We start from the raw sequence: 21,952 nt of genomic DNA, 5'->3' as shown, positions 1-21,952 counted from the left end.
TACCAATGCCTGGGGGCAGATAAGGAGGTACCCTTGAGCTGGGGTTGCAACGTGGGGCCTCCTGGTTCCCCAAACTGTGATCAGACCCCTCTCTTGGCCACACACAAGACTCCTCAAAGAGCCCTGGCTGCGAGTCTCAACAACGGGGCATAATTGCACACACCACCTGGGCTTAAGGGAGTTTAAAAAAAGAGAGAGACAAAGGGGGGAAAAAATAAAATGATAGATTTGGAAAATAAGAGCCAATAGAAAAGGCAAGGGACTTCGGCCTACAAAGAGGAGGGACACATCGGTTGTCTGCAAATACCTGAAGCAATGCTAGCAATAGGACGGAGCAAGGAGTAGCCCAGAGAAAGAACTCAAAAAGGGATGGGTTTACAGTGCAAAAGGGGCAATTTATGTTAAACATTAAGATCGCCGTTATCAAGATGAGCTGGGCCTTGCATGGGTTAACAGGGCCAGGTTGCAGAGCTGTGCTGCTCAAAACAGGATGAGAGATGTGTTCGAATGACCCAGGAATCCTCAACGGCGGAGAAGGGTGACAGTGAATAGGCCCTTGGGATCCCTTCTGGAAGAATTCACTCCACGATACCGCATTAAAGATGGGGCCATTACCGTGACCACAAATCTGAGAGAATTGCATACAAAATGCAGGGAGGCTGCCTCCCTGCAGCCCTATGATACAAATGAATTCATCATCTCTGCATGGTGCTTATCACAACCCTCAAAGAGCATCACCTCCCACTAACCCTCTCCCGTGAACGATGCCTAGACTCTCAGAGCCCTTAGCCACTTCGAAAAGCCACCGATGGGTTTAACTGACCTGGAGTAAGGAAAAAAAAACAAACCAGGAGTGGCTTTCAGGCTTTCATCAACACAAATGCACCCGTGTTACTGGGGATTAGATGCTTTCAAAAGATTCCCCTGGTCTGAGGTTCAAATATGAGTCTGAACAGCCAATAAAACAAAAAAAAAAGAAGAGTCCAAGGTTGCAGGGACTGAAAATTTCCTCCATCCCATCCCAGCTTGTTTGGCAATGTGATAGCCTTGAATACAATCACAGGATCGTAGAAAATGAGGTGGGAAGGAACCTCAGGAGTCGCATCTAGTCCGACCCCTTGTTCCAAGCAGGACCAGCCCCAACTCCATCATCCCAGACAAGGCTTTGTCTACCTGGGTCTGCAAAACCCCCAAGGATGGAGACGCCACGACCTCTCCGAGTAACCTGTCCCAGTGTTTTACTCGGCTTCTGCTAGGTCTTGTGAAGTTCGGGCAGAGGCCTCGGGGTGTACGTAGCCCATTAAGCGTGGAGAGGAAAGCCTGCTCTACGTTTCAGCCAGGCATATCCGACAAGGGGAATCATGTATCAGTCTGCAGCACTAGAAAGCCAAAAAAACAAGGGGAAATTCAAACTTTTCCACCTCTAAAAGCTCAGGACATTCTTTGATCATCCATCACCGGGGTTAGTTGGCCACGTGACCAAGAGGTAAACGTGGCCAATATCCTGAAACTGTCGCCAATGATTTATGAAACACGGTCTCCGCGCAAGCTGGAAGCCAGGTCTGGGAAGGATCACAAGCGGGCGTCAGTCCGGCGTACGGAGAGATGAAGTCACGACGGAAGTTTTCAAACCCCCGTCTGTAATGCCGCGCACGGCTGAACACTGCTGGTTTGACCGCTTCGGAGAAATACGAGTCAAGGTCTTAAAAAGCAACCAGCTATTTTTGCATTCCCAACAAGATACCTTAATGGGGCCTGATTCTCAGAAAAGGTTGAGCAACCGCCATCTGAAAAGCAGGCTCCCCTAGGGCATCTCAAGCTCCAGATGAAAAAATTATCACTTCCCCTTGTTTTTTCTGGCTGTTTAGTGCTGCAAACCAGGCACATTATTCCCCTTCACACGCACAAAAAATGAGGCAGCCAACCAAAAAAAAAAAACCAACAACAAAAAAGGGTATTAGCTACTTTTTGAACAACTCCATCACAGCACTTAACCGGTGCGGCCTGTTTTAGCGCAAAATGTTTTAGCGCTAAATGTTTTCGCTGTGCATGTGTTTTCATTATAAAGTGCAACCTGTCGATGGAAGTTGTTTGTTCATTTTTATCGCTGGTTTTTCTGGGCGATTGCCCCAGGGGAAGTACAGAGCATCCTGCTCAGCTAAGCAGCAGCCTGGGGAATGCTACAGTTGCACGGGCTAAAAGCTGGAGGCAGAAAGGAAGGGAATCGGTGTACGATGAAATGTCCGTGAACTCTCCGGCTTTTGCAGCCCGGGATTACCTTGCCCCTTGGACGGAGGCAGGCAGCCCCTGTGCCCTCCGTACAGCTTCAAGCATAGTTAGCAAGACTTTTCCTACGCAGAGCAGCTGGGCCTCCCCCCCGAGCACGCTGACGACGTCTCTGCAAGGAGGATCAGGTTTTTCACACTCGTCACTCGGGCTGGGCTGCTGTCACTTGGCTCGGAGCAAAGGATTTAAACATCTGGTTGGGAAGAGGGTTATTATTAATATTTCATGTGAGCTGGCGGAGGAGATGCCTGTTTGACAGAAGGGAGTGGGAGGAAGGAAAAAAAGCGTGCTCCCTTCAGGAGAGCTGCACGGGGCTGTTTGTCTCATTACTGCCCTCGTGGCCAGGCGGGCTGAAACTTTGGCTTTCGGCTCCGGTCTGCTTGGCTGCTCTCCTCCCCCCCGCCACGGCGGGCCTGTTTCGGCTGCATGGTGCGTCTTACACAGCGCCGCGAGCTCCCTTGCTATTCGGACAGGCAATCCCTAGCACAACGAAGCCCAGTCCTGGATTTGGATGCTGCTGGCGTCAAAAGTGCATGCAAGAGGTCTGCTAAAAGCAAGCCCAGGTTGCAAAGCCCAGCCCACCTGCACCAGTATTCAGGCGGCCTATTCAGTTTGCATGTAGCCCCTTTGGCCACTAGCCTGATACAGCCTTGCTCAGCATCACATCACCTCTTCACCTCCTCCTCTGGGGTCCCCCTCCAGTGCCTCACCCAAGAGACAGCAGCCTTTCCCCCCTTCAGCATCCATCCTGCTAACTGAGCAGGGCGCTGGAGGACAAGTAGCCGGAAACTCAAGGCTGGTCTGTGATGCATACACAAAAGAGGGGTACGCGGCAGCTTCGGTTTCTCCAGCTGGAAAGTTGCACTTTGCAACCTCAGTGCTGCTTTTAAGACGGAGTTTTACTAAAGATATATGGGAGCGGGCACAGAAAACTCATCCTATGAAACCACATGCATCCCTCAACTGGCTCATCCATCTGAGGCTGAACCCAGGTCACTTGAATCGACAGCACAGGCCTCTACCGCTGGCTTTGATGGGACTTCTCCGCCCGCCAGACCAAGGATCGCGGGCGTGAATTCTGATCCACTAAGATCAGTCGCAACCCGCAATATTTTGTGGTGTTATTTTTTAATTAAAAGGCAGTGAGACAATATTCAGACAAACCCCCCTTTTAACTGTACACTCCATTAGGCAGGGAAACAAAGGTTTTCCCAAAAAAACCCAGTATGGACAAAAGAGCACTTTTTTTTTCCTGGAGGCAAAGTAGCTATATATTACTATGCATGAAATCTTCAATGCTGGAATAATTTTAAAAAAACCCAGTCTGATGCCATTTTCTGGTTCCTTCAGTGCTCCCGGTCCGTATTGCAAGTGCAGGTTAATTATTTCCTGAGGTTACTCACCAGGAAGAAGCCATAATGAATACCTTACGTTATCTTTGCCATTTCTTGATTTTATTTCTACCTTTTTTCCCCTGATGTAAACTATTTTAATAGCAAAGGATGGTTTGAAAAGCAGAGTTATCAGAAGAGAGTTATAATAAGCTTCTCCATGTTTCCTGTGCAAATTCTTGAACGTTTCTGGGAGCCGACTTTTGCAAGAAAAACTATTTTTCCATTAACATTGTCTTTCCATTGTAAAGCTAACCCCTCATTTGTCATTCCTCATTAGCTTCACAGGTAATTGGCACAGCATCCAGAGAAAAGAGGAATATATTTAATACATAAAAGTATGGGGGCAGGGTAAGACTGGGCAGGAACGGCTCTGATTACTGAGTTGGTAGGACGCCTACCTAGCATTTGTCATCTCCTTTCTAATTTTACTGGCTCGTCCTAGAGACGAGCTGAGAGGTCCAGTTTTATCAAGTTGATGCAAACACAATGGTGTCATTACAGAAATCCAGGGTCTGGGACCCTTTACCGTGTCACCTGCATCGGGCTTGTACACCAAAGGAAATGAAGCCTACATCTAGAGTGGACAGACAACCAGTTTTTTGCAGAGAAGCTGCATGTAGCAGGCACTATGACAGCACTTCCCCAAGAGGTGGGGGAGGACCTGTTTGCCTTGGGTAAATGCCTACCCCAGGATAAGCTGCAGACACACAGCACCTATATTAAGGGAGGGGGAGAGAAGACCGGACAACCAGCGGTCAGCAGCCCCCGATCTGGGGTCTCCGCAACCAGACGCACTGTACCGATGCACCTCCAAATGCCCCGCGGCATGCCATCCTGTCAGTGCTTCCCAGCAAGACTACTGCAGGAACAGCGCTGCATGGAGGAGTTACTTGAACCTAGGAGCCCTTTCCTGTTAGCAGCACTGCTGTGCCAAGACATTGCTCCTCAGCTCTGTTTCCAGCTGGTCAACACCCGTCCTGCTCTTTGCATGGGCTCGTGGCTGCCTGGTTTCCATACTGAGCAGCTGTGCACCCCTTCCTCCACTGGACACCTAGCCTCTGACATGCCTGGAGGGCTGGTGCACTGAGCAAGGTCAGCATCCCAGCTGCAGCACCCAAGGGCAGGAACGTGCCACTGCTGCCCAGCCTGGCAGCTAACTAATTAAGCAGGGGGTCAGGCAAATCGCCTCGTCACTTGGCAGCACTAATGAGGCTATGTGCAGGCACCTACCCAGCCACGGGCACCCACCCAGAGCAGCACAGGGGGCTTGGAGGAGGCACCTCTGAACAACAGAGACAGTCAGCTAAGCTCGGTTAAACCCCAACAGCTGAAGAGAGTCACAGATGCAACGGGCCTCAATCCTGCAGGCGCCTTTCCCTGCCCACGAGCTGCGGCCAGGGGAGAAGCAGCAGGTCACGTCTTACCTCTCCGTGATCTCCTGCCCGTTCCAGCAAAGGGTGTCGTTTTGAACGGCCGACCTGTGGCTGCAGATGTACTCTGGTAAGCTGCTGTAGAAGCTGCCGTGAGACTTCAGCTTCATGATGAGCTCCCTGCAGGGAAAGCAAAATGAAATGAATTAGAGGGCATGGGGCATTCATGGGTCAGCCTATTTGATGAGCAGGCCTCGTGTGCGCAATTATGCTGTCGAGGATTGTACAGAAGTGTTTCACACACACACCTGTGCATGCACACACACACTCTTTTCCCCCTGCTATGTGGGCACACCAAGGCACAAGTCTACCACAAAGTGCCAGCCATGTTTCTGAAGGCGTCGGCAAACATGCGCTGCACCTTTACGTTATATAGTCAGATACTCTCGGGTCTATTTGCTTGCAGGCAAAATGCCCATCAACATCAGGGCTGAGGAAAGCCATGAGATCATGGCTCTGCCTTGACAAGGGTTGGTGGGACAGCTGCCCTCTGAGCCAATGCTCCCAGGAACAAAAACCTGAGACTTGCAGAAGTAAAAGCCAGAGCTGGACATTAAGAGCCGTGCAGTTTGGCTGAGCACTGCACCGCCGTGTGCCCTTCAGGGTCCAGACCGGTGACACCTTCACATCCCCAACAGCTTCACTCAACACACAAGCAGAGTCAGCAGCTCCACTCCCAGCTGTGACACTCAGCATCTGCACCCATCTCTGCCAGGTCAGGGCCCCTCTTTGTCAGCAAAGCACATGCAAGCTGACCCCATACCATGCCTGCTGCAAAATGCCCAGCAAGGAGCCAGACCCAGCGCTGGGATCCCCTCCTCGTCCTCTCTTGTGATGGTCAGAGCAGCCCATAGATCTGCACGAGGTTGCCTGCTGAGGGTCCAACAGGGCTAAAAACCCAATTGCAGTCAGGACTGAGGACTCGGAGCAGCTGGACACCAGTATTTCCCATGCTTCTGGGCTTTGCTCCCTCCCCACCTTACTGCTGCACGTCAAGGTGTTTTTAAGCCTTTCTCAGAGACACCGAGTGCCGGCTGCAGCCGGCGCTGGGGATTTTGGCTGGGCTGTGCCAGCGCTCCTGCTAGGACTTAAACCCCGAGGTTCCTGGCTTGAGGGTCTTGCCCCTCCCCTCGCGGCCAGGCCGATCTCAGGAGGGAATTTTACCCCTCATCAGATTGGTATGGACAGAGGGGGGTTGCCTTCTTCTGCAGCCGGGGCCATGGCACTACCTGAGAGCATATATTAACAACATTTTATATATGCTCAAGAGGCACTACCTCTTGAACATATGTTAACAACCTTTTATAGCAGCAGGACTTTGGCTGCCACGGCTCCCCTGTGGCAGGTCCAGGTGCGATGTCTGTGTTGTGTCAGGGATTATGGATTTGCCTGGGATGGTTTGGACGGGGCTGATCCTGCCCCAGGCAGGGGGCTCAGCTCTGGACGTCCCTGCAAGCCCTGCTCCTCTTTGCTTCTGTGATTCTGCTACAGAAAACAGGGCAAGGAGCACACATGCATGAGCCTGAGAGTTTCCTCCTCCGTCTGGATGATTGAACATGCACGATCTGCAGCTGCTGACTGGACAGCCCCTGCCCAGCCCGCACCGAGAGATCCCACACTGCATAAACATCCGCTGCAGGATGGCAGAAGTAGACGGGAGGAACTGAGACAGGGCAGGGTGTGAACTCGGTTAGGCCCCCAGGGCTGCTCCATACTTAGACAACTACCCATGACAGAGCAACGCCAAGCCATAGAAAGAAAGGGTCCGACTCCCAGGAGACTCCAGCAGCTGGTAGGGATGCAACAGAGGCAGGTAAAGCAGGCTGGCCACCTGCTTTCTGGCCAGGGTGCCCACCTTTGTGGGGGGGGACACCTTTGTCCTCCTCCACGGCTGCTGTGCAAAGCTGAGAGTGTGGTTAATTAACGAAGGACACAGGAAGACGAAGAGCAGGAAGTGGAGAGGCAAGACTTGGAAACAAAGCCTCCTAGACCCCGGCTCAGTGCACGTCCTGGACCAGCTGTGCGGGGCCCGCAGAACGGCAGCCTGCAAGGATGGTGCAAGGAGGATGGGGCAGGGTCTGTACTGAGTTTAGGGGATGCAAAGCAGCAACAGGTGTAAGAAAGGAGGGACATTTACACTACGGCTGCTGTTCCTATTCCTGCAGGCACGGGACATGTGCGTCGGACCCCAAAATAAGTTCTGAACTCTGAAGCGGCACTGTCCCTCTCCCAACGCGTATGCATCGGGTCTCCTTAGGGATGCCACCTCCTCCAGGCAGGTTCTTGCTTTTTTGGGGTATCTGTACAGCACCGAGCACCGCAGAGACCTCCAAATCTGGTTAAGGCCTTTGGGTGCTGCCGTCATCCCCGTAACCCCTTGACCGCCACGGCCTGCGCTGCCTCTCAGCGCTGATCTTAAAAGTGGCTGAGCCACTTCACGAGGCTCCTGCAAAGATCGGCTGTGAGGTGCCAACAACCCACCTGGGGGCAGACGAAACAAAGAGAAGATGTCTCAGTGCTGCCCGGGAGAGCCGGCATTTTTAGTTTTATTTTTTTTATGAAGGCAGGCAGCATTTCACCCCTAATCAGATCCACACAGCCGGTGTTCGCAGAGTCTCCAATAAACACAGAGGCTGTGAAATATGAGTCCCTTGCCTCTGTTTTTTTGCTTTTCCCTTTTCCCCCTGCAGCGTTGATGGGGCTCAGTATATAATGCAGCTTTTCAGGCTATGGCAAGGCATCTGCACTGCAATTTATCTCTACCTCTACACCAATAAACAAGCTTTGGTAAAGAGTCAGCAAAGCCGGGCACGCACACACGCACAGAGAGCATCCTTCCCTGCCCAAAACCAGCACAGGTGATTTGCATGCTTGCTTTCGGCAGGAACCAAGACGTCTTGCTGCTGCTGTCTATTTTTAACATGTCTCTTGGGGGAGGCAGGTTGCCTTCGCAGGCAAGGCCAAAGTCAGGTGGGATCTGTTACTTCCCCGTGAGACGGAGCTGCCGCGTCCGCCTCCCACCCCTGCTGCACCGACAGCTCCTCCGGGCACGATGGAAAGGGTGCTGGTTTTGGGCAGCGAAGCATGCTCTGCATGCATGCGCATGCGTGTGAATGTGTGGTCCCAAAAAGCAGTGCCCGGAAAAAGCCAAATGACTAGTTGCTTTTAATACCCTGCAACCAGCAGGGCCCGATGGTGCTTCTAGCCACTGTGCCATCCCAAGATCCTCATTTCTTCTCTCCCCTCTGGATCGCACCTCATTCTTTTCTCCATCCTTCCCCCACCACCCCTTTTATGTCCCCTAATAGCAAAAGTGGAAACAGCAGAAGAAAAATACACTGGCGTTCATGCCGTGGCCAGGTAGACACACAACGCTCATGCAACAAAATACGTTTTGGAGTCACAACAGCCTCACCTTCTCCGGCTGGACAGCGTTTCCTCGTGTTCAATCCGAGCCAGCTTCAGGACCTTCTTGTCAATGAAAAGGTCTTCGGGGTAGGCGGCCGACCTGTACTTCCTCTGCTGAGAACGGCCGCAGAGCCGGCTAACCTGAAAAACAAGCACAAAAGCACAATCAGCTGTTGATAGGGCCAAGGCAAAGACTTCAAGGCACCTTCCAGAGCCAAGGGACTTCTTGAAAATATCAGACAAAAAAAAACACGGGGTCAGGTCCTGGAAAGCACCGACAGGATGGAAGAACCCGAAGGCCATTGTTTTTCAGGGTGCCTCCGTGCAAAGTCACTCGGGGAAATGAGCTGTCGTGCATTTGACACGACGGGTTAAAAAAAAACGGAGACATTTCTGGGGTCGACTTTTAAAAGTGAAAGCACTTGGAGCACAAGGATTGAAGTCCGTCGACTCCTTGCACCAACCTGGCAGAGGCTCTGGAGCACACGATGGGTTTGGAAAGAAAAATCTCCAAGGGTGCATTGCACACCTCCTGCTTTGAAATACCAAGTTCTGTTTTCCAGAAGGAAGCTAACTTTCCTGGTGTAAATCAGCACCGAAAACACTCAGGCTCAGTTTTTACACGCGCTGGTGTTTTGCTCCACGACTGACCCAAGCACATGCAAGAGAACTGCTAGTAAAACTTTCCCGAGCAGGCTGCTCCAAAGAGACGGGCTGCCGTGAGGGAAAGGCGGCAGCGCAAGTGTGATTCCCAGCCCTCCATCACTCGTCAAAACCCCACCCGGCAGATTGCTGGCCGAATCCCCACGCGACGGGTTAAACGGTGCTCGTGTTATCAGCAGCACCACTTTGAGATGCTGCTCTGCGCTTTGCATCTGCGAGGCGTGCCAAGTCCCCGACCCATCTCCGGCCATGCTGTTTCTGGCCCCGCCAAGACTAGGAACAGTTTACCTGTGCAAGAATACAGGTGCGCTGTGCAAGCAAGGTGATGTGGGTGGGAACGTGGCTTTACTGGCAGAGACCCTTTGCACCAATGCAGTGAACCACAACCTCCCGCGTGTGAGATGGGCTAGACCAGTACAGACCCAGTTTTGCAGGTCCACCTGCACCCGAGGCGTCGGCACCACACTAATAGCAGCTCGGTGATGGTCGGGACTAAGAGTCAACTTGAAACTGAAAGCGGCCGGGCAGGGTCACAGGTGCTCATGCAAATCGGGGACCCCTCCTAGTGCACCCTTTGCTGGGCATTACCCTGCCTGTGTTTCCTATAAACTCCCTGCAAGGTGACTCATCTCAGCTTCCTGCATGCACAGAGACTCCCCAGGCCCCGAAGTGGCTATGGACTGGGAGTTTCCTCCCCCCAACAGACAGCATGAGAACAGCCCTGTCGCTGCATTCATGCAGCCCTGCCGAGCCACGCCAGCGCCCACCGGGAACACGGGCGCCCATCGCGTTTCATCTGAAGCACTGTAACCGCGTTGCACGATGCAGCCATCTGCTGTGGCTTGAGGTCCGATCGATAGGCACATGCAAAGGCCACAAATTAGCTCATTAACCTCCTGACGACTGCATAACGGGGCGAAGTAGCCAGGGGAAAAAAAAAAAAATAATGCAACTGCCTCATTAAAGCCTCCTCAACCAGCAGCTACTCCGTCAGCCCGTCAGCGCGGAAGCAGCTGCAGCCCGGGTGCGGGCGGTGGGTGACATATATCCTCCTGTCAGCGCCCGGGCTGCTGTAAACCTGCACCCACATAGATCTGCTCCTTATCCCTCGGCGGGAGCGTGACGGAAGAATAACGAATGGCTTCTTGCCTCCAACTTCGCTTTGGCCTGCCTCGGTGCTCTCCTCCCCTCCATCACCAGACCTGCCTCCTAAATTATAACGTGTTACTGGTTGTGCCGGAGCGCCACAAGGATTATTTAGGAGGGAGTTTGTCAGGCGGAGGGCTGACTTGATGGAGTTTTATGAGCCCGGCTCTCTCGCCCTTCCCCTACCGGAAGCGCCGTCCACCTCCTAGCTCTTATTCAGCAACGGGGCCCAAATGATGCTGGCTGTCTCACCAGGCTCCACACCTACATCAATACGCTCAGGTCCACCTCGTTCATCTCCAGCGCTGCGGTGAACTAAAGTTAGCCAGCTGAACTACCAATTAGCAACCCACTTGAGGCCAAAAAGCAGCCCACAGCCCGAAGCCGCCGCCAGCGGAGAGGACAAATTAATTCCATCCTATTATTTCCCCACCCCAGATTGGGAGGAAAATTAGTCATGTCACCTCCTTTGTTATCAAGAGCAGCACAGCTTGTTTGCACAGGTTGCAAGGCAACAAAAGGAAGCAGATAAGTCACGAGCTGGGCGCCTTCAGTATTAGTTCAAGGTAGGAGTGGGGAGAGACGCGGTCGCTGGCGCCAGGCTGCAGCTGGGGATGTCGGGGCTGGAGGGCTCGCTGGAGAAGAGGTGTTTCTTCAGCTGTTTCTCTCTCTTTCTGCTCCATCATGCTCAGCTACACCTTCCTCAGACTCTCTCTCCGTCTTGCAAAACCCAAGGCTTGCAAAATCACAAAGTCACCTACCCCTGCGCCACAAATCAGGAGATTGGCCAAAAAAAGTCCTGAGTTTTTTTAATAAAAACATCAGTTATTCGGGATGGTTTTGTTTGCACTCAGTTGTTCAAGATTTACAGGGGCAATGTCTGGTGTACAAGGCAATCCCCTTTGTCCTCAGTCTCAAAGCTGCTCAGGCCCAAGGATATCGAAACGGAGCGATCGCAAGCGGACAAACCCCCCAGTCGAGACCAGGAGTCGTTTGAGTCAGAGCCCTAAGGATCACTACCCTCTCCTAAAGGCGCTCTTCCTTTTCCGGGGTGCAAAGCGAGTCTGAGCTTCACTGTCGTAAGCCGCTCGCACGTGGATGGCTGTGCCATCACAAAGCCTACTAGGAATGACTGGAGAGAGCTCGGAGCCATCTGCATGCTTGAAAAGCAGCCTTGGAAAGCTCAAGGTTTTGCTGCCCGGAAGGAAGTGCAAACTGGATTCCTCCACTCGAAAAATGTTAAATCGCAGCATATCCATCATGAACGCCATAAAAATATGGAGCGAGCTCCAGCTTGGCAAACCTGGTGGTCTCACTTCAGCCCACACCAATACAGGGGTTTGCGCCAGCCTATCCCCAAGTTTTCTTTATCAAAATAAGAGACTTAGGACTGAGATAGACTCTTTGGTGGAATCCCTTTGCTAATGCCCCGTCTCTTCTTAGCCCAAGGCCTACTTTAGGGCTGATATTTTCAATGCCGATTTAAGGTTGGAACTGAATGCTTGAAATTGGTAGGGAGAGTTTGATGGTCTCAGCCCTATGCAATATGTCGGAAGGGGCAAGCAACTCGTGCAGGGATCTTCAGCGACCACGACTTTCAGGAGCTCTTTAATGTTCATACACAAACCTCACTACGTCCCTGTAGGAGTCACCCCTGGACTCTTTCGGGGTACAAGCCCAGACCAAAGACGCAGGCAGTTCAGCTAGGTGTGGGAGACGTTGTGCAGGAAGGTTGAATGCTTTCTTTTCCAGGATGGGGGCCAACAGGAGGTCATTAACCCTGCCTTCTACCGTTTTGACGGTTTTGTTCTTTTTTTCTTCCTTTTTTAATGAATTCTGGTAGTAACTACTGAGCATAAACCTGGCCTACTAACAGCCAGCTTTGAAATTCAAGCTGTAAACAGAACAAGTTTAATTCGATAAGCTCAGCATCCTCCTAAGACCTTCTTCTCCTTGGAGAGGACTGGCTGCCGCACACCTGTAAATACGGTTTGCACCCAGGAAGCAGGAGGCAGTTCACAGCTGGAAGGGAAGGGAAGCAATCAAATGGCCTGGTTTTAGAGGGAACGTCGATTCAAGAGGAGCTTGGGGAAATGTCAATGGAGCACTGCTATCAAGCCAGCCGAATAGTCTTCTGCTCATCTCGAGTAAGAGACACCACAAAACTGCAGGGACACAGAAATGATGCTCCATCACCCCGATATCAAGGTTAGCTTCTATGTTAGGATGTCATTAGCTTCTCTGGCCATTTGCTCCAAGTTTGGGGAACATGGCAATCTAATCATGTCCTAAAGTTTTGTCCCTCCAACAGGCTTTTCCAAGGGTTCATCCTTCCCGAGCCAGGCTCGGATCAACTCAGGAGAGGCATGTGCTACCCTGAAGGAACTGTCTCGGGATTTCCAAACTATAAAAGCTTAGTCTGTGTCCACTTGAGGGGCGATTGCACGCTAACAACTACCCTGCCTGCTCTGTTAGTGCCTCACCCCATCGTGGCGTTATCTACACGCTGGGTTTATCATTACAACGTCCATGTCCAAAGACGCAGCCAACCTTTATGGAAGCATCTCTCATCCAAGACAAGGTTTGTTGGGTAAATCCGGTATCTTTTATTAGACCAACTCAAATTAGATAAAAGATATCGGATTTACCCAAAGAACCTCGCCTGCCTATGCCCTTAGATCAACACGGCTACAACCTACACCCTCGCTCATCCAAGAGCATTTTGGGGACTCATCAATTAAAGGAGCAGGCGTGTTCTGACCTATGAAGCTTTGTAACGAGCCTGTCTTCAGAAGGGAAGGTCAAGCTTTGTGCGGTTAGACTAAGGAGGATGTTTATGATCTTATAAAGGGTCTCTGCAATGGTCTAGGCTGAGATCGTGGGCAAGAAATGGGTGGCCGGTGTTCCCCCGTCACTAGCGCACCTGGCTCTGTGCGTAGCAGGGACGACTCTCCTTGATTTCACTTAGCTCTGGATCACACCGATAGCCCAGGAGCCAGAGAGACCCCAACTCAGCTATCGGATCACAAGGCAATCTGAGCTGGTCGTCTGGGGGCAGAAAAAAAAAAGAAAGAAAGAAAAGAGAAAGCCATTCTCGTTACTCTAAATGGAATGGAAATCATTGCAAAACAACACACGCATGATCCCACGGCTAGGCGGAGAGTCACTGTGGAGAATAAGCACATTTTAAAAAGGCAATTCTCTAGGAACTTAAAAAAAAATATTAATCAACTTTCCCCTGAAATTGAAACGAGTGGCTTGTTGGAAGTTTGCTGCTTTATATTTTTATTCAGAACATGAGCCTGATTTTGCTCTAGAGGTGCATTCGCTTCATTTGACCTTTGCTTAAAGTTTACGCGGAGTTTCCATTTGTCTTCTTAGTGAATTTCTCCTGCTTACGGATGCTTTTTTTCCACAAAGATACAGTACTCTTTTCCTCAAGGGGATGGCCTCATTTTTAAAGATTACCTTTTGCAATCTTCTCTGTTCGCTGGAGTTCACGTGTGTCATTTTATACCTATTCCCGAGTTTCTCCTGGGAGAAACTGCACATTAAATTGAAAAGCGATTAACTGGTATAATTGATTTGAATACTGTATCTGAAAGGATGAGTTGATAGAGATTTCAGCTACATGCATAAATTGACTAGCACAGACTTCAAGAAAGTGAGTCACATTGAAAGAAGCCAATTCAGTGTCCTTGGGATAACGGCTCGTTCACGTTGAAAGAAGTCCAAGAAATTTCCATAAAACGAAACTTTTGTTCAGTGCAGACTTTCTTCCCCCACTGTTTTAGTGACCTAGTCTATTAAGCGTCACCTGCGTTATTAGCACCGTAAACACAAAACAGGCGACTTCCTCGTGTTTAAAGTTACGATAACAGTGAACCGGAAGTCTATTACTCAAGCGCTGCTATCGAAATCAGTTTAATTAAATTCTAAAAGGTTTCAAACAAAATATACATTGAAATTATATGGGACAGAACATAAACTTTTTAATAGTAGTAACCAAGCACATTTACCATTTCTACAGGTGTAATAAAAATGCTAATATATGTTAATGTTTAGTCTGTGGTTAATGTTTTGTCTTGTTAATTTCCCCAGGGCTTTTATTACTGATTTAAATCTGCCACGCTACTCAGCTGATTGCATTGCTTCCCACAAACTGCACGGCGCTCTCTCAAACGAATACTGATTAACAGAAGTGAATAAACATTTAGCGAGGCTAACCATTCTTCTGATGTGCGTGTAATCATTATATACATTTTGTCATGACGATGAGAGAGACAGCCGTTCCCCACTCGCATCCCTCCTCCAACAGAAAATATGATTATAGGCATAAAAATTAATCCATAACCCTTTATTTTAAGCAGCACATCATTATTAGCTAACTAATGGCTCTTTCTCCCCCTTGCATCTCAACCGCTACAGCAAAAGGAACAAACCAAGTGTGATATTGCTGATGTCTTCTTCTAAGACATTCCCCTGCAACTCGTCATTAACTGACTATTAAAACGCTACCGATAAACTTCCCAGTGTCACAACCGTGAAGGCTCAGACATTCTCTCGCAAGGCTTGCGCGAGCGACAACACCCGAAAAACTCGAATAGTGCATCGGGAACCACCAGACAGAAGTGAAGTGACCTGCTCCTCGCACCCAGGGAGAATAATGTAACGTTCAATAATGCATTAGGCGTAAATAATGCAACGCTAAAACGTGTCAAATGCACAGAAACACCAATGCTTAAAAAAACATCGCATCTGCCACACCAGTTTGCACAACGACTCCTCTCGCATGCGGCTAACGTGCATCACTGCTGCTCAGCAGCATCTTACTAGCTTACGCAGACCATCAACGTGGTCCCACAGACTGAGGCAGGACTAGACAGGTATGCAAGAGGAGAAGGTTTTATATAAAGGCTTTGCAGGTTATGTTACAGGTCGTCCTCTCTCGGCCGGTCCAATAAAAGATACCACGTTGACCCCACGAATGTGCCTTCCTCTCAAGAAAAGAGGGATCGGTCCATAAAGAGAAATGTCTGCCCCTCATCTAGGACCAGACAGGTGTCTAGAGGCCACATCTCACTGAGAGTTTGGCCGGAGAAATAAATGCCTGCAAGATGCAGCTTTGGGTTAATTGCCATCATAGTCATTTCTGGTTCCTGTAGACTCGTGGGCACAGCAGGTGCTGACACGAGCTTAGTCACACTCCCTTCCTCGTTAACAATTTAGATGTTAGCAGCTAATTAGAAAGGCGTTTGTTCCTCAAGTGTAAGGAACAGGCTGCTCTGAATTTAACTTGCCATGAAGCACGCAGGTCTCTGCTGCTCATTACCGCGCTGTGTTTATTTGCAAGACAATTGTGCTGACGCTAGAAGAAGAATTAAAAGGTTAACGGCAGGAAAGGCGTTGCAGAACCGTCCCATTACAGCACCTACGCAAGGAAGGAAGTTCTGTCCAAGGAGCCGTGGAGAATGAGGGGCATTTTCAGGTCTCAAAACCTTGGGCAAATTCAAGTTCATTTTTTTCCTCGCTGCATCAGGTCTTAAATAACTCGCTTTCGGTTTCCGCTCCTGCTTAGGTCATCCTTCCCCGTGAGAGAGGCGATTCCTTCCAGGAGGTTCCCTCATCCTCTCTCAATCCATGCTTCACCAGGCAGGCGGGGAACCCTGACATCCCCGTCCTTTCTGGGCCCATTGTAGCATCCAACAGACCCCCAGGCCTTCCCTTTATAGGCACCGTGACCTCAACTGGAGTCAAGCCTTTTTTTTCCTTTTTTTTTTAATAAAATTGCATCTACGTGAAGTTCCTGTTTCCTCATTTCCATGTCTGAAAAAGTCAAAGTTTAGCGTGGGCAAAGCTTCTGAGAAGGCCAAGTGCTCCAGTCTACATCTTGTCCAACTCAACACGAAGCACGCTAGGCCAGAGACCACCACTGTCATGACCAGAGGCATAACTAGAAATTTTGTCACGGATGCCAGAGACCAACGGGAACAACATGGGTTTCCAAGAGTCCTCTCTCTGTAAATCGGTGCCTAGAGCTGGTGCCTCGCTCACCCAACCCTAGTTGGGCTACTGCTTGTTGTTATAGTCCCTAGAGACTTTGGCCATGAAGAAATGAAACTTATTTCTGAAGATAATAGGAAATGATTTGGAACGCCTGATATATTTAGCGACACTAAGGAGACCCCTTCTGCAGGCAGAGTCAGACCCATGATATCTCAACGCATAAAGCATAGGAAGAAGTTGGCCTACAGGATTATTGAGTTTCCAACAAGTGTCCCGTCATAATCTTCTATCTTGCCTGGTGCTATTAGACCCAAACTAAGGGCTGTACCATCACCCCCACTGATCAGCTGTAATTAAACACACGTTGCAGGTTCAGATCCTTTCTAGCATGGCTGTGCAGCAAGGTATGATAGGCATCAGAGGAAGAACAAAGGTGTACTCCGCTCTCTTGACTTCTCCTTCCTCCCCATCAGGAGCGTGGCTACGGATGACCACCTGAATGCACAGAGCAGCAAAGTTGTATAAGTAAGGAGGAGGTTTGCCTCTTGCTAGCAGGGGAAGGAGCGGTGGTTAAGGGGACACAGAGCAAGGAAGGCCTTCTCCTATCCCTGGGAGCATAAAGAAGGGCAGAAGAGCAACGGAGGAGACAGGAGAGTCAAATTAGCCAAAAGCAAGCGAGGCTGTGTTTTGTGAGTTGCTTTTCCCGAGATTGCCGAACTGCTCTGCGCATTCTTTGTGCATTTCTAAGCCAGCATCATCTACGTGCCTAGGGCACTAAAGGGGCATTTTATAAATGAAACAATTGGATTTTCCCCAACTAAAGCCGAATGTATTCCTGGCGGCTTAATTTAAAGAGGAAAGGCAGATATCTGTAATCTCATTTCATTCTGAAATATGAGGCAGACATCTGGAAGTGGAGTATAATAGGTTATTTAATAACAGCAATGACAAGTAGGTCATACAACTCGGCTCTAGCGGGTCTGCAGTCATTAGGGCCAGCCCTTTTTCCAAGTTCTTCAACACAAAGTGTTGGGGAGATTTAATGATTCTTTTAGAAATACACTTCCGGAAACAATTAAAAAGTTACGGCCTTTTTTTCTTTCTTTTTTTTTTTTAAACAGACATCCAATTTTGGAAACAGAAAGCCATTATAATGTGGCAGCTCACAATTAGCTACTGTACACTGTTTATTCTTGAATATAATCTTCGGGTAAAAGGGCAATATTCTTGGAAACGCGGCATTAACTTGTTCATCAATGACTTTAATAAGGCTCCTTTCAAATTACTGCTCATAAAACCACAGTGAAAGAGTTACTGATGATACCCCTGTCTTCTTAATTAGTTCTCTCTCTTTCTATCTATTAGCAACTTAATAGCAAGTGTACATATTTATATAAAACAGCTCAAGTGTGGTTTGCCAGAGAAACTTGTCTGCGCTGGCCATTTCATTACAGGCAAGTACAAAGAGATTTCAGTTTTGTAATATATGCATATCTGCACTCTCAGATCTATGTAGCTTTTTAGATTTATAGTCCAATAAACTCTCGTTCTGAAACCACTCCAGTGGCTTTTATGTCACAAACAACAATTTTTGTTATAAAGTGTCCTCGCCCATCCCTGCGCTAAGAGGTTTGGGGCAAGGCACTCGTCTGGAGGAGACTGCAGAGACAAAAATCATTCAGTGCTCACCAGTCTTGGTCCTGCTTTAATTGTCCTTTTTAAAATGAATGCAACCCTGATTATTTTATCTTCTCCACAGAAGCAAACTCAGTGTAATGGTCCCTTCCCACCTTGCTCCCTTTTTCCATCTTTAATGTCAACTTCGAGATAAAATAATAGTATTGCGCACTGAAAATGGTTTCATTTGCTTTTTCTGCTTTTAATGCCTGTAAAGTAATAATTAAAATAATTTGTTTTCCATTTGAAACAAAGAGCAATCACGATCTGCATATCAGCACTACCATCTCCAGACTTGAGGCACAGTAATGAGTAAAACAAACATATAAAATGCATTTTTCTGAATAAATCTTTTGAGGGCTCCTTTTTTTTTCCTACCCATTACAATGAGATATGGTTTCAAAATAAGGCCCCAGCTAGAAGCTATAAGTGTGGCAATCGGGGAAAATGGGAAACAGTAAAAATCTCTCACACAGAAACATTTGAGGTTGATCCATTTAACTAATCTAGGGCCAATGAGGGGCTTATCAAATCCCTAAGTACTTTTCCCATAGGGTTTATTTTTTTCCTGTTGATTTTTCTGAAGGTTGAAGGTACCAGTTGAATATAAAAAATGTCTTTTCTTAAAATTGGTTCCAGTCTAACGCCATTAAAAGGTCAGGACGGAGATAGTACACCCAAAACATAGCAAAGTACAAAAACACTTCCATTAGATTGATTTACTCATTGATAAAGGAATTAATTGTTTTCAAAGATAAAATCTGTCTTATTGAAAATGCAAATCTTTATTTTATAAAGATGCCAGTATCCTCAGGGCTCTTCTCAGGCTTTGGCTTTGTTGCGACACATCTTGTTTTAATGTGTGCTGTGGTTGGTACAACTGAAGTGCAGAATGGCATAACATCAGATTATGTTCTGCTTGATTGAAAATACCTTTATAAGGGAAATTGGTACACATTTTTAAACCTGGTTTCAGTGCTGCATTGTACAGCCGATTCATACATAAAGCGACTCATACGTTCAACAGCAGGCTACCTGTCTGCAGACAATCTTTGCTTCATCACGGTACTTTTATTCACTTTATCCAACTAAGTAATAAACCTGACTGTCAGCAGCCAATTCCTGTAAATCAATGTTAAATGATCCATAGATGAAAGAAAGAGATGTCAGATCGACAAATGGGATCGGATACTTTAAACGTGTTTGCACAAGCATCCTCCTAGCTTCAGCTCACTTTGCACGGTGGGTGCGTGGCACGGTCACCCCTGGTTATTAGTGAGGGACATCGATCAAGTCAGATTTGCTGGACCAAAGCCCTGCACACTTATCCTCTACGCTTACACCTTCAGCGAGCCATGTTAACAGAGCGCGGGTCGTTTGTATTAACACTCTTTTAAAGCAACCGGCCCGCCGGCCAACTGGGACGTCGCACTTGGCCTCCTAATGCTTTCCACATGAAGAGATCAAAGCATTTACAACCCTTTGCGCGGGGAGCCACAAACTTTCGTGTGCTGCGGAGAGGGATCTTGCTGCAGGTAGGAGTTAACGGCTGCACACGTATAAGATACCTGAACCCTTTCTAGTGTGGGAGGAACACGGCACATCAGGGTTTGCCCGTGCAAGTCAGCAAGAAGAGCAAGGCAGGGATTTTCCATTCGCCCATTTAGTGACACCTGGGATGACAAGTCACCTGGGATAAGGAGACCTGAGTTCAAGTCCCCACTCTCCCAGACTCAATTTCTGTGCTTAAACCAAGGCATTCATAGACTTCACAGACATTAGGGCTGGAAGGGGCCTCGGAAGATCATCAGGTCCAGCCCCTGCCGCAGGGGCAGGAAGTCAACTGGCAGCAGCTGTAGGAGCATTAAGGATTCAGGGATCAATCCCATAATGGGCTTAATTCCAAGTGGAGAAGGAGGTGAAGGTGCTCAATTGATTGCTGGATCCAGCCCGTAAAGTGTACAATACTCTCCTGGTAGGAGATAATGGTCGGACGTACTTAAAAAGTGCGCTGCCCAAAGCTCATCCATTTTCCTCCCTCTTTGGCTGCTACTGATGAGGAAGGTAGGGAAGGACAATTATTTAAGGATCTGCGGGAGTACCTGCTCTGCAGCTTGGCAGCATGAGGTGCGTTAACCTAGTGGCGCAGATCAACGCACCACCAAAAGGCAGTCTACGGGCAAGCCAGGTCTGCAGAGAAACAACTGCAGAAATGCAAAATCGCCCCATGAGTTCCCATCCCTTCCCACCCAGCTCCGCGCTTGTGCACTGCTCGCTGCCTCTCTCCAGGTCACTGCCTAACAACATTACTTCTAGTAGGAAAGAGCGCACGCTGGAGAATTAGGTGTGAAAACTGATTAGGTTGGAAAGATACACCTGCATAAGTAATTGCTAAATCCAGCAGCTGCTGCCTTTTAAAATGGAAATGGCTCTCTCACCGTAGCAGGAAGGGATAAACCCAAAGCCAGTCTGCAGCCAAAGGCTCCCTTCAAAGAAAGATGCAGCAAGAGGAAAACTTTGCCCTCCTGAACCCATCTAAGCACAGACTCCATGCCCAGGAGAGTTTTTATGTGGGCAAAGAGATGGAATAAGGACACTAAAAAAAACTCTGGGACTCATTGAGAAAGATGGTTATAACACTCTTCCGGCAGCGTCTCTCTGCACTCGGGACTGTGGGCTGCCAAAAGGCCAAGAGGTTATCGGGGGTTTTTCTGAATTTATTTCATTCCAATCTGTTTGCATACGGCATTATTCATGCCCAGGAACACAAACCACTTCACAGTAGGATGGGGGGGAAAAAAACAAGGTGATTTATAAGGCTGCATGGAAGGTGCACGCTTGCAAGGAATGGAAAACCAAGTGAAATATTCATAGCTTCCCAGAAGTTCATTTTCTAAAGGACCAGAAAAAAAAAAAGCTGGCACCGCAAGCAGACAGCTGGCACTGCATTGCTGAGAGCTGCTTTCCAGCTTCGGCGTTGTTCCCCGCGCAATCAGCAGCATCGCTAATGGGAGAGTTAGTTATATGTTAAGATAGCAACACTCCTGGGTGCTACTGTCACTGGGAGTAAACTCGGAGCAGTTAACATGAAGGATGCCCCGCGACTGACCTCACATGAGGTTCTTAGTGGAAATTTCAGTCATACATAATGAGGCCAAAAGAGATTTTAGCGTAAAAAGCATCAATGGATGGATATTCATGAACATGAGTTTGGCAGTCCAAAGCTGCAGGTCTTAACAGGGGTTGAAACCTTCAGAAAAAGGAAATGGACCGGAGATTTTTTTTTTTTTTAATAGTAAATCTGTGTTAATGGAGGCTTTAGGAGCTGGCAGCTATAAGAACCGAGAACCACAGAAACGTCGCCACGAGGGAGAGCTGAGCATCTTTCAAAATGCAGCCCATTAATAAATACATAAAGATATCCTGATATACTCTCTCCCCCCATTTCCACCCCTGGGGAAAGCAGATGCTGTTAGTTCAAGTGCGCAGGGGAAAGAGGCTCTGCCCTTGTGCAAGAAGAAAGGGGCTCCTAGCATTTCTGCACCAGAGCCAGCCTCCTCCCTTTGGGCTCATTTTGGGCCAAAACAGGCCAGCATCCACATGGGCAGGCATTCGAGCAAAGGGAAGACAAAGTTGCTCACCGGGAATGGGTGAGTGGGATGGATCGGTAGCAGCATGGCTCTTCCTTGTGCATCTCCACCAAGATCATCCTTTAAATTGGAGCGAAGCTTGGAGACCCCAATGAGAGGCCTGGTTGCCAGAGGTGCCCACCTAAGCAGCTCTTCTTGGCATCAGCGGGGGCGGCGGGGGCTCAGGACCACCAACAGTCACACCAGGTGCCGAAATACTCTGAGTTGAACCCCATCCACACACACCTACCTGTTTGGAAATAGGCTTCTTACAAGGCCAAGCAATCTCAGAAAAATTCCCAGGGAAAAGAAG

General features: G+C 48.8%; 1 protein-coding gene across 2 annotated transcripts in view; it reads right to left on the bottom strand.

Moving 5' to 3' along the window:
* GPC3 (glypican 3) overlaps positions 1–21,952 on the bottom strand; it is a 202,436-nt gene that overhangs the window by 69,520 nt on the left and 110,964 nt on the right. For both annotated transcript variants that reach the window (XM_019492767.2, XM_059732903.1), the window contains exons 4-5: positions 8,526–8,659; positions 5,105–5,230 (exon numbers count right to left, since the gene is read on the bottom strand). In XM_019492767.2, the coding sequence (XP_019348312.2) occupies positions 5,105–5,230; positions 8,526–8,659 (260 nt within the window). The remainder of the gene's footprint in view (positions 1–5,104; positions 5,231–8,525; positions 8,660–21,952) is intronic.

This window comes from Alligator mississippiensis, chromosome 8, assembly GCF_030867095.1.
Source record: "Alligator mississippiensis isolate rAllMis1 chromosome 8, rAllMis1, whole genome shotgun sequence".
NCBI lineage: Eukaryota > Metazoa > Chordata > Crocodylia > Alligatoridae > Alligator > Alligator mississippiensis.
The sequence above is the reverse complement of the archived record's forward strand: the minus strand, read 5'-3'. Positions and strand labels throughout refer to the sequence as shown.